General features: G+C 48.7%; 1 protein-coding gene across 1 annotated transcript; it reads left to right on the top strand.

The window, feature by feature from the left end:
* The first annotated feature begins 8,483 nt into the window (after window positions 1-8,483).
* Window positions 8,484-13,551, top strand: SPR (sepiapterin reductase). Its single transcript, XM_003808190.5, has 3 exons — window positions 8,484-9,124; window positions 9,703-9,993; window positions 12,740-13,551. The coding sequence occupies exons 1-3, from the start codon at window positions 8,821-8,823 to the stop codon at window positions 12,928-12,930; spliced, it is 786 nt and encodes a 261-aa protein (XP_003808238.1). The 5' UTR covers window positions 8,484-8,820; the 3' UTR covers window positions 12,931-13,551.
* Window positions 13,552-17,117: the final 3,566 nt, after the last annotated feature.

Here is a 17,117-nt window from a genome sequence, read left to right as displayed (position 1 = left end):
CTACTATTCATGTTTTTATTTTGCCATTTGACCCAATAATACCCTTTTTAGCTTTTCTCCTGCCTCCAGTACAGCATTAAGCCAGTGCCCAGCTTTACATTTAGCGTATATCTATTCTTGCTTGTTTCATTTGATTAAAAAACTTGGTATTTTTATCGAGATTATATTAAAATATTTAATTAATTTAGGGAGAACTAACATCTTTGTAATGTAATGCCGAGTCTTCCTGTTCAAGAACATTTTATACTTTTTTATTCTGGTCTACTTTTTTGTTCTTTGGTGAAGTTTTAGTTTTCCTTATATACATTTGCACACTTTTGTTAATTTATACCTACTATTCTCTCTTTTTTTGCCCTATTTTATATGGACTTCTAACTGGCTGTGAAACTATCGATTTCAGAATATTTATTTTATACTAGTGGCCTTACAAAGTTTTCTTATTGTTTGTAGCAGTTTTCAGTTGTAATTTTAATTTTTTGCCTGTATTATTACTTACAATTTAAATAAATACTTATTGAATCAAAAGAAATAAAAATTTATTCCTAAATTATCTATCTCACATACTTTTTTTTTTTGAGACGCAGTCTCTCTCTGTTGCCCAGGCTGGAGTGCAGTGGTGCTATCTCAGCTCACTGCAAGCTCCGCCTCTGGGGCTCATGCCGTTCTCCTGCCTCAGCCTCCCGAGTAGCTGGGACTACAGGCGCCCGCCACCATGCCTGGCTAATTTTTTAATATTTTTATTAGAGACGGGGTTTCACCATGTTAGCCAGGATGGTCTCGATCTCCTGACCTCGTGATCTGCCTGCCTCAGCCTCCCAAAGTGCTGGGATTACAGGCATGAGCCACCGCACCCGGCCCCTATCTGACATACTTTCTTAAGGTTTGTATTAGCTCAATCTATTCCCCCTATTTACTTACAATCTCTTTTTTTGAGAGAGAGAGAAAGAGAGAAAGAGAGAGAGAGAGAGACTCGCTGGGTCACCCATGCTGGAATACAGTGGTGCCTTCCTGGGCTCAAGTAATCCTTCCTCCTCAGCCTCCCAAGTAGCTGGGACCACAGGCATGTGCCACCACACCCAGCTAATTTTTAAAAATTTTTTATTTCATAGAGACAAGGTCTCCCTATGTTGCCCAGGCTGGTCTCAAACCCCTAGGCTCAAGCAATCCTCCTACCTCAGCCTCCCAAAGTACTAGGATTCCAGGCATGAGTCACCATGCCTGGCCTACTTAAAGTCTTTTCTTGATATTTAAAATTAATCAGTTTTTTGATACTTAAAATTAACAGCTTTTATAGTCATCATTAATTACCTCATAATTTTACTCTAGCAATAATACTTTAAAGTGTAACAAAATATCAACATATAAAAAGTATATAATAACTGCTGTTTTCACTTCAAGTTACATCTAGCATGCTTACTTGTATTTGCAATGAATATTCAGATGTCAGCTATAATTCTTAATGACACACCTCATTTGTCTTACTGGCCTTTTTAAACACATTATATTGATGGCAACATATAATTTTGAGGGAGGCTGACACTGGCATCTTCTAATCTGGGGAGTGGGGTCACTGCAGAGACTACTGTAAGCAGGGACAGAGGCTTCATAGATTAGAAACAGGCAGTGACAAGAGGAGAATGTGCCCTACAAACAAGCAGGTCCATATGGGAGAAAACCTGTTGTAAACAGGGAAACATGGAATGATCGTGGGGGCTAAGAACAGTATTCTGTGCTTCAGCTGTAGATCTGTGACCAAGATTTAACAGTAACAGAAAAATGGATAGTGAGTAGGTTTCATGTAAACTACACATCCTGCCCTTGGCATTTTCTATTCCTTACCTCTATCCTCTCTTGAACCTACTTCAATCAAACTTTTGCATCCACCATTTCACAGAAACGTCTCATATGAAGGTCACCAATGACTTCCATGTTATTAAATCAATTCTCTAGGTACTTGACTTATCAGGAGTTTGTGACATTTCCATAACACATTTCTTTTTGAAGTACTTTTAAAACTATATTATACTTCCAAGACATCACAGTTTCCTGATTTTCCTCCTGCCTCCATGGCCAGTGGTTCTCAGGCTAGGAATGTTAGATTTAACAAACAAAAATACAGTTAATCCTGAATTTCAGGTAAATAACAAATAACTTTTCGTATAAGTTTATGCCAAATATTGCATGAGATAATTATGTATTAAAAATTATTTGTTTAAAATACAACTGGGTGTCCTTTATTTCATTTGGTAGCCCTATATCTGTCTGTTTTTCTGGATTCCTCCTTATCTCCACAACTTCTCTTCTCCATCTATACTCACTCCCTAAGTGATCTCATCCTATCGTGAGGCTTTAAAAACTATCTATCTGCTGAAGACTTTCAAATTTGTATCAACAGTCCAGACTTCCCCTTTTTACTCCAAACTTACATATATGTCTACTGATATCTCCTCTTTGATATCCAGTGGGCATCTCAAGTTAACACAACCAAAACTAATTTTTTTTTTTTTTAGATGAAGTCTTGCTATGTCACACAGGCTAGAATGCAGTGGCGTGATCTTGGGTCACCGCAACCTCTGCCTCCTGGGTTCAAGCGATTCTCCTGGCTCAGTCTCCCAAGCATCTGGGACTACAGACATGCACCACCACACCCAGCTAATTTTTGTATTTTTTGGTAGAGATGGGGTTTCACCATGTTGGCCAGGCTGGTCTTAAACTCCTGGCCTCAAGTGATCTGCCCGCCTTGGCCTCCCAAAGTGCTGGGATTACAGGCGTGAGCCACTGCACCCAGCCCCAAAACTGAACTTTAATCTCCTCCAAAGAACCCTGCTCCTTCTGCAGTCTTCCCCACCTCAGAAAATGGCAATTTTTATCCTCCCAGTGCGAAGGCCCCAAACTGTGGAGTCATCACCAATTATTCCCTTTTTTGTATACGCCATCCCCATGTCTTCAGCAAATCCTTTTGCCTTCATCTTCAAAATGTATCCCCAAATGAATCACATCTCTGGAATCTCTCATCTGTAATATAGAAACAACCTCCTAGATAGTCTCCCTGCTCCTTCCTAGAGTCTATGGTTTATTCTCAAAACTGAAGCAGGAATGATTCTGAGTCTAAGCAGATTCCTTATGCTCAAATCCCTCCAGTGCTTTCCCATCTCTCTCCTAATAAAAGGAAAAGTTTTACAACCACCTGTAAGGCCCTGTACAAATCTGGCATTCCATGACTTCTCTGATCTAAATTCTCTCTGCCTTGCTAATACTACTAAGACAACCCTGCTCTTTTCCTGTTCTTCAGACAACCCAGGCACCCTCCCACTTAGAAGCCTTTGTGCTTTGTTTTCTCTGCCTGAAATAGTCTTCCTCTGGATAGCTGCATGGGTCACTCTCCCACCTCCTACTGCTGTCTTCTCAGATACTATGCTTTCAATGTGGCATTCTCTGATCACCCAGTATTAAATTGCAAGCACTCTCCACCTCAGTACTACATAATTACCAACCTTGTTTTATTTTCCTTTGAAACTTATCATCATGTGTATTAGTCTATTTTATGCTGCTACAACAGAAGACCTGAGATGGGTAATTTATGAACAATAGAAGTTTATTAGGCTCATAGTTATGAAGGGTGAGAAGCCCAAGAGCATGGCACAAGAATCTGGTGAGAGCCTTCATGCTGCACCATTCCATGGCAGCAGGCAGAAGGGCAAGAGAGCATGTGTGAGATTGAAAGAGCAAGAGAGAGCCAAACTTTTTTTTTTGAGATAGAATCTCACTCTGTCACCCAGATGGGAATGCAGTGGTGCGATCTCAGCTCACTGCAACCTCTGCCTCCTGAATTCAAGCACTTCTTATGCCTCAGCCACCAGAGTAGCTGGGACTATAGGCATGCACCACCACGCCCAGCTAATTTTTTATATTTTTAGTAGAGATGGGGTTTCCCCGGGTTTCCCAGGCTGGTCTCAAACTCCTGAGCTCAGGCTACCCACCTGCTTTGGCCTCTCAAAATGCTGGGATTACAGGCATGAGCCAGTGCCCAGCCCAAACTCACTTTTCTAACAAGCCCACTCCTGCAATAATAACTCACTCCTGTGACAATGACATTAATCCATTCACAAGGGCAGAGCCCGCCTGGCCTAATCACTTATTATGCTCTACCTCCCAACACTGTTCCATTACGGATTAAGTTTCCACCACATGGCTGGGTGCCGTGGCTCACACCTGTAATCCCAGCAATTTGGGAGGCCCAGGTGGGAGGACTGCTTGAGTCCAGGAGTTTGAGATCAGACTGGGCAATATAGTGAGACCTCATCTCTACAAAAAAATTAAAAATTAGCTGAGCATGGTGACATGGACCTGTAGTCCCAGATACTTAGGAGGCTGAGATGGGATGATCTCTTGAGCCTGAGAGGTGGAGGTTGCAATGCACCTAGATCGCACCACTGCACTCCAGCTTGGGTGACAGAGTGAGACCCTGTTTCAAAAAAAAATTTCCAACACATGAACTTTGGGGCACACATTCAAACCATAGCTGCATCCAACATACTACAGGTTTTACTTTATTTTTTTATTTTTGGTCTGTTTCTCTCTCCAAGAATGTAAGCTTGAGGAAGACAGGAATTTTTGCCTATTTTGCAAACTAATGTATCTCCAGCACCTATAAGTAGCATGAATGTGGTCTCTTCAAAGCCTGGTACTTGGTAGGCACTCAATAAATAGAATAAATAGTTATTGAATGAATGCATAAATAAATGAATGAATGAAACTAAAGAATACGCATAAAGCAGCTGTCACCAGGTGACAGATTATTGAGAAATCCCAGAACAAAGGAAGCAATAAAGAAAAGATGAGTTTGGGAGGGTAATGAAAAGCTCAGTCTTGGCAGAGAGGAAAGCAGAGGGACCCTGGCTGTCTTTTCCTTTCTTTCAACCTACTAGTAAAAGGCGGGAGCTGTCCAGCATGGACCTCCTGAAGTTGGAGTGCCGCTGCAGGGACGAAAGCCTGCTTTCCTAACCCTGCCCAGGATCACTTCATTGCCATCCTTTGTTCCCTGTGTGCTTATCCTTCCCAGTCCTTTTCCCTTTACTCAAATGTGTCCAGAAAGCCCATGAGCTACATGAAGTCTTATTGTTCCCAAGCTTTTCAAAAAGCTTTACTCACTCCAGTAACTTCCATGCCATTAAAGTGATGACTGGGATGACAGAAACAGTGTCTTCATAAATGTATCCATTGAAATGTGTTTGGTGCTTCCTTTGTGTGTATCTCTCAAAAATCAGCTTTTCAAATTTGGTGAAAAGCCAAGATTGGGGGCTCAATAATCTAGCAAATTTCTTAATGAGAAAGCCCTGCTTCTCTATCACACACCTAGTTGATTGAGTTGTGTGTCTCCCCTCCCCAACCTCTAAAGACATGTCTACTTGAATCCTGTGAATCCCAACAAGTTTCTCATCTCCATCTGAGACCACCTCAGCCTGGACCTTATTGTCCATATCACTATCAACATTTTGATCAAAGCCATTCAACAAGCCTCTAGGAAGTTCCAAACCTTCCCACACTTTCTTATATTCTGAGCCCTCCAAACTGTTCCAACCTCTGCCTGTTACCCGGTTCCAAAGTCACTTCCACATTTTAAGGTATCATTACAGCAGTACCCCACTCTCAGTATCAATTTACTGTATTAGTCCATTTGCCCATTGCTGATAAAGACATACCTGGGGCTGGGTAATTTATAAAGAAAAAGAGGATTAATGGAATCACAGTTCCATTAATCTGTGGATTCCATTAATTAACACAGTTAATTCCATTCCATTAATTAACACAGTTCCATTAATGTCTGGGGAGGCCTTACAATCATAGTGGTAGGTGAAGGGTGAAAGGCGCATCTTACATGGCAGCAGGCAAGAGAGAGCTTGTGTAGGGGAACTCTCACTTATAAAACCATCAGATCTCATGAGACTTATTCACTATCATGAGAAGAGTATGGGAAAGACCCGCCCCCATGATTCAATTAACCTTCCACTGGGTCTCTCCCATGACACATGGGAATTCTAACACATGGGAAATATAATTCAAGATGAGATTTGGATGGGGACACAGCCAAATCATATGACCTGCCAATATTTATTATCTGTCTGTTTTATTTTAGCCATCTTAATGGATATGAAGTGGTATCTTATCGTAATTTTGATTTGTATTTCCCTGATGGCAAATTATGTTGAGTATCTTTCTATGTGCTTATTGACCATTTGTGTAATTTCTTTGGATAAATGTCTGTTCATATACTTTGCTCACTTTTTCATTTTACTTTTGACTTATAAGTATGGTTTTTTTTTTTTTTTTGAGGTGGAGTCTTGCTCTGTCACGCAGGCTGGAGTGCAGTTGTGAAATCTTGGCTCACTGCAACTTCTGCCTCCTGGGTTCAAGCAATTCTCCTGCCTCAGCCTCTTGAGTAGCTGGGACTACAGGTATACGCCACCACGCTCAGCTAATTTTCATATTTTTAGTAGAGACAGGTTTTCACCATGTTGGCCAGGCTGGTCTTGAACTCCTGACCTCAGGTGATCCACCTGCCTCAGCCTCCCAAAGTATGACTCATTTTAAAAACTTTGTTATTTAGAAATAATTTCAGACTTTTACAAAGTTGCAAGAATAGTATAAAGAATTCCTGAATACTTTTAATGCAGATTTCCTAAATGTTAACATTTTACCTTTGCCTTATTCATTCTTTTTCTGAAACATTTGAAAGTAAGTTGCAGATATGATGCCCCTTTACTAAATACTTCTGTGTACTTCCAAAAACAAGAACACTCTCTGATATAACAATAGTTCACTGGTCAAAGTCAGGAAATGATTCAATGCCAATAACTAACCTACAGACCTTATTCAAATTTCACCCATTCCCCTACCCATGTCCTTTATCAGACTTACGTTTTTAACACAATTTTTACATATTTCTTACCTTTCAGGCATTTGTATCTTTTTAAAAGAGTTACTGTTGGCCAGGTGGGGTGGCTCACACCTATAATCTCTGCACTTTGGGAGGCTGAGATGGGAGAACTGCTTGAGTCCAGTTCAAGACCACACTGGGCAACACAGCAAGAGCCATCTCTATAAAAAAACACAAAAATTAGCGAGAGCAGATAATCATCTTCCTCAGAAAAGAAGAATTTTCCAGACCCTCTCCTAGTATAGGAAAACCATGTTCTCCTTAGGGGCTGTTCCCAAGTGGTTCCTCCTGGAAGCAGCTAGGTTCAGAAGAGTCTAGGTCTGATTTTTTGCCATCCCTTCATTGTTCCCTCCTTTTCTTCAAAAATCTGGCAAATGGTAGAAATTTAACAAATGTCAAATGAATGGATGGATGGGATCGTGCTTTCATCAACCTGTCTTCTAAGGCCTGGAGAGCAGGGAGAAGCTATTAAAATTCTTTAAATAGTAAGCTGTTGGGCCAATGAGATCTTTATCTTCAGTGTGACTAGGTAAGTGAAAAGCAGGGCAACTTCAAATGGTATACACATATACAGAGTCTTATCAGCGTTAAAATACCAAAAGCTTAAAAAACAATTAGCCAGGCATGGTGGCGCGCACCTGTAATCCTAGCTACTCAGGAGCCTGAGGTGGAAGGATTGCTTGAGCCCAAGAATTCAAGGCTGCAGTAAACTGTGATCACACCTCTGCACTTCAGTTTGGGCCACAGAGCAAGACTCTGTCAAAAAAAAGAAAAAAGAAAAGAAAAAAGCCTTCCTCCAAGTTGTTTCTTCCTTAGAGTTGGCAATAATAGTGGAAAGGCAGTAACTTTGCTGTTTAGCCCCAGGGGAGGGATCAGCCCTGTGGGGAATTGGGCTAAGTTATCAGAGGTTACTTACTGCCCTTACTAAACTCTAAAGAGATTCGTTTTTTAAAAACTGACACATAATATTTGGACATATGTATATACACAATGGAATACCATTCGGCCCCTAAGAAGGAAACCATGAAGAGATTCCTTTTTAATACATGTAGCTGCATGCCAACTTGTCTCACGTTCCTCCTCTCCTAGAAAAAAAAAAAAATGTGGATTTTTCTGAAGCACCTGCCTGGAGGTACAGACAGATGATTGTGCAAACTTGAAGCTGAGAGTGGATGGAATTGCTGCCGGGGAGACTGTAGCATGAGCAGGAGCAGAATCCTGGGGAACACACTTTTAGGGACAGGAGTCAGAAATCTCAGAGAAGCAGGGGTTACTGGTGGGATCACGGAGCTGCTCAGAGCCTAGTAAAAGGGAAAGGTTTTAATATCATCTGGAGCCACTGTGGTTCTCCCAGAGGAAGCTCCTGTCATCCAGAGAGCGGTGAGCTCCCAAACAAGCAGAGACTTCAATTCCTAAACAGGCATAAGCTTCATTCAGGGTGTTCACTGGCCACGACCAGGGACGCCCAGCACCCAGTGCAGGGCCTGCCCTGGAAGAGGTCAGTAGTGCAAAGAAGTTAGGGCTGGAACTGGAGGAAATTCGAGCATGCGTCCCAGCCAGAGGCTGAGCTTGCGGGCGAAGAACACGGCAGCGCTGGGAACCGGGCTAGGGCTTTCCGTGTGGGCCGCGCCTGCCGGCCCTCTCTGTTGTCCCACTTGGCACGGACTGGGCTACCGCCCACGGTTTGACTTCCGCCACCAGCAACCAAGGGAACCAGATCCCAAGGGAACCAGCACCCCTGGGCGCTCGCGGCCCGAAGCCTGAGGTTCCCGCCCCGCCCCGGCAGGGCGGCCCCGCCGACACCCGTAGCGGTCCCGCCCCCCGCGGCCGCACCGCCTCCTGCCTGGTCTCGGGTGCCAGCGCCGCCGGCGGAGAACAGGAGCATGGAGGGCGGGCTGGGGCGTGCTGTGTGCTTGCTGACCGGGGCCTCCCGCGGCTTCGGCCGGACGCTGGCCCCGCTCCTGGCCTCGCTGCTGTCGCCCGGCTCCGTGCTTGTCCTTAGCGCCCGCAACGACGAGGCGCTGCGGCAACTGGAGGCCGAGCTGGGCGCCGAGCGGTCTGGCCTGTGCGTGGTGCGGGTGCCCGCCGACCTGGGCGCCGAGGCCGGCTTGCAGCAGCTGCTCGGCGCCCTGCGCGAGCTCCCCCGGCCCAAGGGGCTGCAGCGACTGCTGCTTATCAACAACGCGGGTAAGACCCCGGGGCTGGAGCGGACTCCCCATGTGAGCGCCCACTTCCTCCACCGCTGGGGAATTTAAGGGCTACTCCTAGGGGGTCAGATAGGACGCCTAGAAATCTAAAGCCCTAGTTGTTCCAGCTTGAGTAGCAAGTGGAGGCGAGGTGTACAGGAAGGCTCGGTGCCGTCGGGACAACAGGCTGCCCCCACTTCCTGGAAGATTGGCCAGCCGGGTTTTCCAAAGCGCCTGTAGAACTTTCCCGAGCCCCTTGCTCTGCGCCCTCTGGCGGAGGCCTGAGTCAGGGCTTGGAGTCTCCAAACAAGTAAACTCTCTGCTTCTCCAAAGGACCCCTAGAGCTTTCCTTCAGCCCCACGGCAAGGCAGGTGCCTTCTCATTCTGCAGCTTGGAATCGCTGGGTTCCCCAGCTGTGTCTTTCCGCAGAGCTGGGGAAGAGAGAAGCCTCTTCAGAAGCGCTAGGCAGCTTCCTCCTCTAGGTCTGCATGGAAAGAGGATATCTGGAGGAACTTGGGAGGGCTGGGGAAGAAGAAAGCCCCGCCTGCACTGAGTTACTCCTAAGGGTTGGTTTTTCAGGCTCTCTTGGGGATGTGTCCAAAGGCTTCGTGGACCTGAGTGACTCCACTCAAGTGAACAACTACTGGGCGCTGAACTTGACCTCCATGCTCTGCCTGACTTCCAGCGTCCTGAAGGCCTTCCCGGCCAGTCCTGGCCTCAACAGAACCGTGGTTAACATCTCGTCCCTCTGTGCCCTGCAACCTTTCAAAGGCTGGGCGCTGTACTGTGCAGGAAAGGCTGCTCGTGATATGCTGTTCCAGGTCCTGGCGCTGGAGGAACCTAATGTGAGGGTGCTGAACTATGCCCCAGGTAGGTGGGAAGTCCTGCCGTCCCTGTCCTCCAGAACCCACTGGTGCGCCTCTGGGGGCTGGGCAAGCGGCCTAGTCCGCCCCCTCCAGGAAAAAACCCACAGGATTTTGTCCTTGAATCCTGACCCATCACCCCTTAGGGGAAATACAGACCCAGGGGAAATAGAGGTGGCAGGGGCCGGGGATACTGGTAGAGAGTGAGGAGTTTCTTGGACTGGAGGGTGGGGCAGGAAGGTCTGAGGTATTAGATGGAGTTTGGGAGAAGACTGGGGTTTGAGTTCTAGACCTTCCTCATGTGAAATGGGGAAGACGCTCCCTGCCTCACAGGGCACTTGGGAAGACTGAATGAGATACTGTATGTGAAAATGACCCTGACCTGTGAAGTGTTGCCTCATTGTTAAATAGGACTGACTACACTGTATTGTCTGCATATGTTTGCTTGCCTCCTTCCCTTCCCTGACAGGAAAGCCTTTGCACTATGCAGATGTGTGTTCCTAACACCTAGCAAAGCACTACACTAAGGCAAGCTGCAGGACATGCTAGCTGTGTGGAGAGCAGACAGACTTTGTTGAGTGCTGACCATCCCTGGCTGAACTGTGCTGGAACACTATTGAGGATTCTGGGATAAATAGAATAGAGCCCTTGTTCTCATGAACGCCAAAGGACAGGGAGTCTTGTGATACTGGGTCTAGTTTCTGATGCCACAGCGCCCCTGTCTTAATAGTGAGGAGTCTCTTTTAGGCTTGAGGTTGCTGCAATCAGAAGGTGGTGACAGAGCAGCCATGGAAAGCCTGAGCAACTTGGGCAGAGATCCAGTAGCCTGTGTCCCTGGGGAATAGGGTCAGACTCCCTGGGCAGACAGGTAGAATGGCCTGCACAAAGCACAGATGTGGCAGGGCTGGATCCCACCTTGCTTTCAAGTTCTTCCTCATGTTCTCCAGTACCCCAGCCCCTACCACCCCTGCCCCCCAACACACATGCACAATTATTCTCGCAACCAACATTCAACTCATCATCCACTCTGAGCTCAGCCCAAGGATTTGCACAAACAACAGTGACCAAATGTAAGCTACAGCCAGGAGCAGAGCAGACTCCAGAAGTCCACATGGCTGCGTTTGGTCTCAGGAGACTGCCCTGGGCATTATGAGGGAGCTGAGATTTTCAGGAGGTCCCCCGGGCCTGAACCAAGGCGGAGGCCAGTCTGGTTTTCATTTCGGTCTCAGGAAGAATGTTCTAACAGGTGCTCAGAGATAGAATGGGCTGTTTGGAAAGGCAGCAAGTCCTCTCTCAGCAGGGATGCACAGGTCATTGGAAAATAGTCAAGGACCAGGAGATAAATTCTCCCTCCAACCCTGGAATTCTCTGATGTTCTGCCCTCGAGGACCATTAACTGCAAATACTGGGGTGCATGAGTGATTCCTATGTGAAGAATAGAACGTGCTTGCAACAGTTCAAGAAGGGAACAATTCCTTTAGGTGGGGAGACTAGAGATGGCTTTATTGGAGGTAGCTGAACTGGACATTGACCTTGGTTGTTGGCAGATGGAAGGCATTCCTGATGAAAGGAAATAAAGGTGCGAAGGCTCACTGTGGGCGTGGCAGGTCTTCGGTTTGCCTGTAGAGTAGGTGTGCCCAGAGGAGGGCAGACTAGGATGCCTTGAGTATTAGGCCAGGCTACTGGGAAGCTGTTAAGGGGTTTTGAGCGGAGGAATGTTGTGATCCCAGTGATGTTTTTGTTTGTTTGTTTATTTGTTTGTTTGTTGAGATGGATTCTCACTCTGTTGCCTAGGCTGGAGTGCAGTGGCACGATCTCGGCCACTGCAAGCTCCACCTCCCAGGTTCACGTCATTCTCCGGCCTCAGCCTCCTGAGTAGCTGGGACTACAAGCGCCCGCCACCACGCCCGGCTAATTTTTTGTATTTTTAGAAGAGATGGGATTTCACCGTGTTAGCCAGGATGGTCTCAATCTCCTGACCTCATGATCCACCTGCCTCGGCCTCCCAAAGTGCTGGGATTACAGGCGTGAGCCACTGCGCTCGGCCTAGGCTCAGGCAATTCTAGTGCCTCAGCCTCCACAGTAGCTGGGACTACAGGCATGTGCCACCACACCTGGCTAATTTTTGTATTTTTAGTAGAGACAGGGTTTCACCATGTTGGCCAGGCTGGTCTCAAACTCCTGACCTCAAGTGATCCTCCTGCCTCAGCTTCCCAAAGTGCTGGGGTTGCAGGTGTGAGCCACTGCAGCTGGGCCCCAGTGATGTTTTAGTAGAATGAGTTTAGTAGAGGGCTACAGAAGGAGCTGAGGCAGGGAGAGAAGCAAGGTTGTAAAAAGGGCCTGATTGTCGGGATGTATAGATGCTGAAGGGTCCTACCTGGTGCCTGGTTGGCTGTGGGGATGATGGGGGAGGGAAGGAGGAAGTGATGGACGTTTTGAGTCTGGGAAAAGAATACTTCATTAATAGAAATGGGAATGTCAGGAGGTGGTGCTGGTTGGACAGGAGATGAGAATCTTGGTTTTAGACATGGTAGTCTAGAGGGTCCATGTTCAGTGGGCTTTTGAATTTCAGTCCAGAACTTGATGGTGACAAACTGGAGCCTTTGGCAACCCTGACCACACATTTCAGCCAAGACGACGTGTTTCCTCCGGCCAGACCTGACTCAGCCCCACCCCCGACATGAAACAGGGACCTGAAACCTTCTGTCCCTGCCTTGGCCATGTTCCCTCATCGTCTCCTTTTCATCCTCTAGGTCCTCTGGACACAGACATGCAGCAGTTGGCCCGGGAGACCTCCGTGGACCCAGACATGCGAAAAGGGCTGCAGGAGCTGAAGGCAAAGGGGAAGCTGGTGGATTGCAAGGTGTCAGCCCAGAAACTGCTGAGCTTACTGCAAAAGGACGAGTTCAAGTCTGGAGCCCACGTGGACTTCTATGACAAATAAGCCCATGTTTTTGGCTTCCTGAACCTTTTCACCCCCACTTTCAGACATACCCCAGAGCCCTGTGGCTCCCCACACCCTGCCATAGGGGCAGTCCTGCCTTACACATAGAAGCACTCATGCCTGCTGCCCTGCCCTCAGGCACAGCCAGCTGTGAGCTCCCAGGTCGTTGACCTTACCAGTTGTCAGGAGTCTGTGCTGTGCACCCTGGGTTATAAGGAGGCTTAGGAGAGAGGTTATGGGTATTGGTGTCTCTGTCCCCAGGAATAGAACTTAAGGGGTGGGAAGAACAGGAAAAGAAGCTGGAACACAGAAGAGAGGAGGCTGTGTCTCTTGCTCATAGCAAGCCTGTGGGTAGAGGAAAGAGTGATCTGGTGTCGAATAGGAGGACCCATGTAGATTCGCAGATGGCCTGGATGGGAGGAAGGGCAGACGGTACATGTCCCAGCCCACATAGATGCCCCTTGCTGAGGGTAGCAGGACCTTCTGTTGAACTTTGTGTCCTCACTCTGATGTCTCCTTCCTTCAGAATCTACCACCCCTCCCCCAGGCTGGGAGAAGGGGCTCCTGGGTGTCTGTATACACGCCAAAGGCAGATACAAATAAAATACAGATTGTCCTTTCTTCATGCTTGCTTTCTCCTCTGATACAGGGCCTATGACTGACTGCCTGGTTCACTGGTCCCAAGGTCACTCCCAAGGCAGTTAACGCAAAAGTGAGGTGTTGTCCTTATTTCCTAGGGAGCTGTCCCGGGGCCATCTGCCTCCAGTCATCAGGCCCCACTCAGTGGCAAGCCCAGGTCCAAAGTTGCCCACGATCGGCATGCCTGCTTTTTTGTGCTGTTGCCCACGCTGACCCCAGCCTTGATAGCCCTTTTCTCACCCTGGGCTATTCAGAATACCCATCTTTTAGGGCCCAGCTTACAGCCTGCCCTCCACATGGCCCTAAAGCCTGGGTCCTTTCCCCAACTCTGTGGATTGCCAATTCCACCCCCGTCCACGTGGCAGTGCTGTGAATGGATGCCAGCTGCTATTGGCCCTTTTGGCATTGTCCATCTGGCCCATGGTCCAGGTCCTCAGTGGGGTGGGCTTAGGACCAGCATGCCTTTGGGGGAGATGGGCAAGATTCCAAGAAGGGGAAGCTCTGAGAAATCAGGGCTGCAACCAAGCCAATCCTTGTGCAGGTTGGTAGACATAGGCTGGGCTGGGAGCTCCACGGCAGTGGTGGTCTGCAGCCAGCACCCTGGCCCCTGGCCATATTTGGGAGAAGGAAGCCTGGTCCCCTGCCCGCTGACTCCAGGACTCAGCCTGCCTCTGAGTGTGCAGAAGGGAACTCCTCCTTGTGCTCAGCAGAGGGCGCATGGAGGCCACGCCTTTTGCTGAAGGGCAGGCCCTAGGCTGAAGCTGGCAGTGCCCTGCCTGCTCCCCTAGGAGGGAATGGGCGAACTCTTACCTGGTCCAGCAGATGCCTTGCCCTCATGCCCCCATCGAAGTAGAAATCACTGGGCTCAGGTTCCTGCTCTGCCACAGCTGGTAACCCAGGGCAAGTTTCTTCTCTGTGCCTCAGTTTCCTTATCTGAAAAATGTGGATTATAATGGCACCTACCCTGAAGGGTTATTTTGAACATTAAGTGACCTAATGTTTGTAAATGTTCAGCACAGTGCTAGCATTGTGGTAAATGCCCCGTAGATGCTAATATTATTTATTGCCTTTAAATATCAAGATCCAGCTCATCCTGGAACTCTGCTGGAAGCCTCCTCTCCTCTAGACAGTTCAGACATCCTCCCCTGGCTGACTTGAGGCAAAAACTCTCACTGTACTGCCCCTATTCAGCCTCCTGGAGGTGAGGGTGGGGTCTGGTCTGGATACCTTGTCTTGGATTTACAGGAAAATGTGTGAACTTTGGAGTCAGGAACCTTCAGTCCCACTACCTTGTCTATGACAGAGATGCTGTGGGGTGTTGGGCAGAGCCCTGCTCTCTCTCTGGGCTTCAGTTTCCTTAGAGCAGTGAACTCCAAGATTCTTTCCTGGACACCTTCGTCTGAGGTGTTTCCAGTGTGGTGAGGCCATGGATTATGGCAGCCTGGGCTGCCTTTCATGACGTGGTGGGTGGTGGGTAGGTTTCCTCACCAGGCCCCTTGCTCCTGTGGGAGTGTGAGGGTGGGCAGTGCCAGTCCAGCTCCTTGTGGATGATCATCAGGGTTGACTCTGTACCTCCCCTCTAGGCTGGTTGGCCAGGGGCTTAGTGAGGAGTACCGCTTGTCCCCACGAGGTGGCGAGGCCCTCCCATGCCTGACATTTGCCTTCTCTGAGCCCAGAGATGTAAGAGCTTTGGAAGTGCTCTCTTGGGCTATCTCTCCCTGCAGCCCAGGATTCTGGACTCTCGGGCCCCCAGGGAATTGGGGAGATCAGAGATGGGCAGCATCACTCTTCCTGTCAGGTCCCGAGGCCTCTTCAGTGACCCACAGTCTCTGCCCTCAGGGATTTCCCAGACCTTGCTCCCAGCCCTGGACTCAGCCTCCCCAGGTCCACCCACACTGAGGCATGGAGGCTTCTGTGGCGGCCTCCAGGCCATAAGCAGCCACCCTCCAGGGGCTAACCATCTGTGTTCCCCGACCGCATGACCTGGCCTTGGCCATCGCACACATGAGCACACGCAAGTGCACACACACAAATACATGCCTGCACATGCCCAGGGCCCAGCTGCTGGAGCGAGCAGGGCCATAGATGAGCTAAAAGACAAACAAGGTTCCTCTTTGTCTTTGGTGTGAGAGCGCTGTGCAGTTTTTGGTTTTGTGTTTAATATACCTGCACTGGGGCCAGCAGCTGGCCTGCAAGGAGCAGGGGCAGTGAGGGGAATATTCCAGGCCAAAGCCAGTGTCCAAGAGCATGACCAGCTGGGATTAGTCTGGTCAAGAGGTTCCCCCGAATCCCCAATTCCTGTCCTTCCTCCCATGAATACATACGTGTGCCCCCACACCCAGGCTGGTGCTGAGTCTGTTGTCAGCCATCAGGGTCACCCGCCCGGGATGTACTCCATCCTAGCATCTCCCCGTGCCTCACCCCAGAGAGCTGAGCCATGGAATGCTGCCTCCTGGCCTCCTTCACCTTCGTCCTTTCCCATAGAACATGGCCTCATAGGCTAGCATGCATGCGATAATTCTGACTCATATGGCAGGTGAGCACACCCAAAAGCGCCCAGGCATGCCCTCGCTACTGGGCTCCCGTGTGATGACAGGGAGGTGAGTGAAGATGACTCCAAGTCCCCTGGGGTAGAGACCCCATGAGGTGGCACCTCTCCAGCCCTCACATCATCTCTCATGATCTGGGGTGTAAAAGCAGGGGAGTGGACCAGAAGCCACTAGACAGCTTGCTGGAAACCAGCTGAGGAATCACTCTGAACCTCTGGGGTTAGCTGGGGGAGCCGATGGAGGGTAGGGCTCTGAGCCTGGAGCGAGCCATCCTTGCCCCACTCCCCAGTCCTGAGGTCTCCCACCTGTGGTGCTGGGAGGCGGGGAGCAGCACAGATGTTGTCTCAGACTTTTGAAGTAGAGCCCACTCCCACCAGGGAATGATTGTTACTTCCCAGCCAGCCTCCCCTGCCTCACCCTTTGTCTCTCCTTTCATCCATGGTAACTCCATCTTCAGCCCTAAGAGCCCTTCGTGTGAACCGGGAGAGTCCCGGACTTCTTTTTTCAGTGAGGAGCTGGGGGAAAGGAGGAAGGGAGAGAGAAGGAAATGCCTATCCCTTGGGGGCTCCTCCCCCAGCTGACCTCAGCGGCTCAGCGTGGTTCCTCAGCTAACTAACCTGAAAGCTGTCTAGCAGCCTCTTAGTCCACAGGACTGCCAAAGGACAGCCCCAGATCCCCCTATCTGACCCCCAGGGCAGGAGCCCTATGCAAAGGACAGGGACAGCTGCATCATTTTGTGGAACAAAATGAGCTTTTTCTAAGAGTCCCTCCTTGAGGCTTGCCCAGGTGACACACGAAAGGGACCAGGGGCAAAGTGAGGAGTTGAGAGGAGGTAAGTTCCCTCTCTGCTCTGGAGCATCCAGGCAGAAAAACAAAAGCAGACACCGTGAGAGTCAAAGACGGAGACAGGGCGAGCTGGACAGTGAGAGAGGAAGATAGAGAGAGGGACAGAAACACAGGGAGGAAACAGGCAGAAAGATTCGAAAATGTAGTAAGACA

Source organism: Pan paniscus, chromosome 12, assembly GCF_029289425.2.
Source record: "Pan paniscus chromosome 12, NHGRI_mPanPan1-v2.0_pri, whole genome shotgun sequence".
Taxonomy (NCBI): domain Eukaryota; kingdom Metazoa; phylum Chordata; class Mammalia; order Primates; family Hominidae; genus Pan; species Pan paniscus.
This window is presented reverse-complemented; position numbering and strand designations above follow the sequence as displayed.

Coding starts and splice junctions, on each gene's coding strand:
- SPR (XM_003808190.5), top strand. CDS start 8,821: ATGGAGGGCGGGCTGGGGCGTGCTGTGTGCTTGCTGACCGGGGCCTCC. Junction 9,125..9,702: donor GCTGCTTATCAACAACGCGG/GTAAGACCCCGG, acceptor TTGGTTTTTCAG/GCTCTCTTGGGGATGTGTCC. Junction 9,994..12,739: donor GGTGCTGAACTATGCCCCAG/GTAGGTGGGAAG, acceptor TTCATCCTCTAG/GTCCTCTGGACACAGACATG.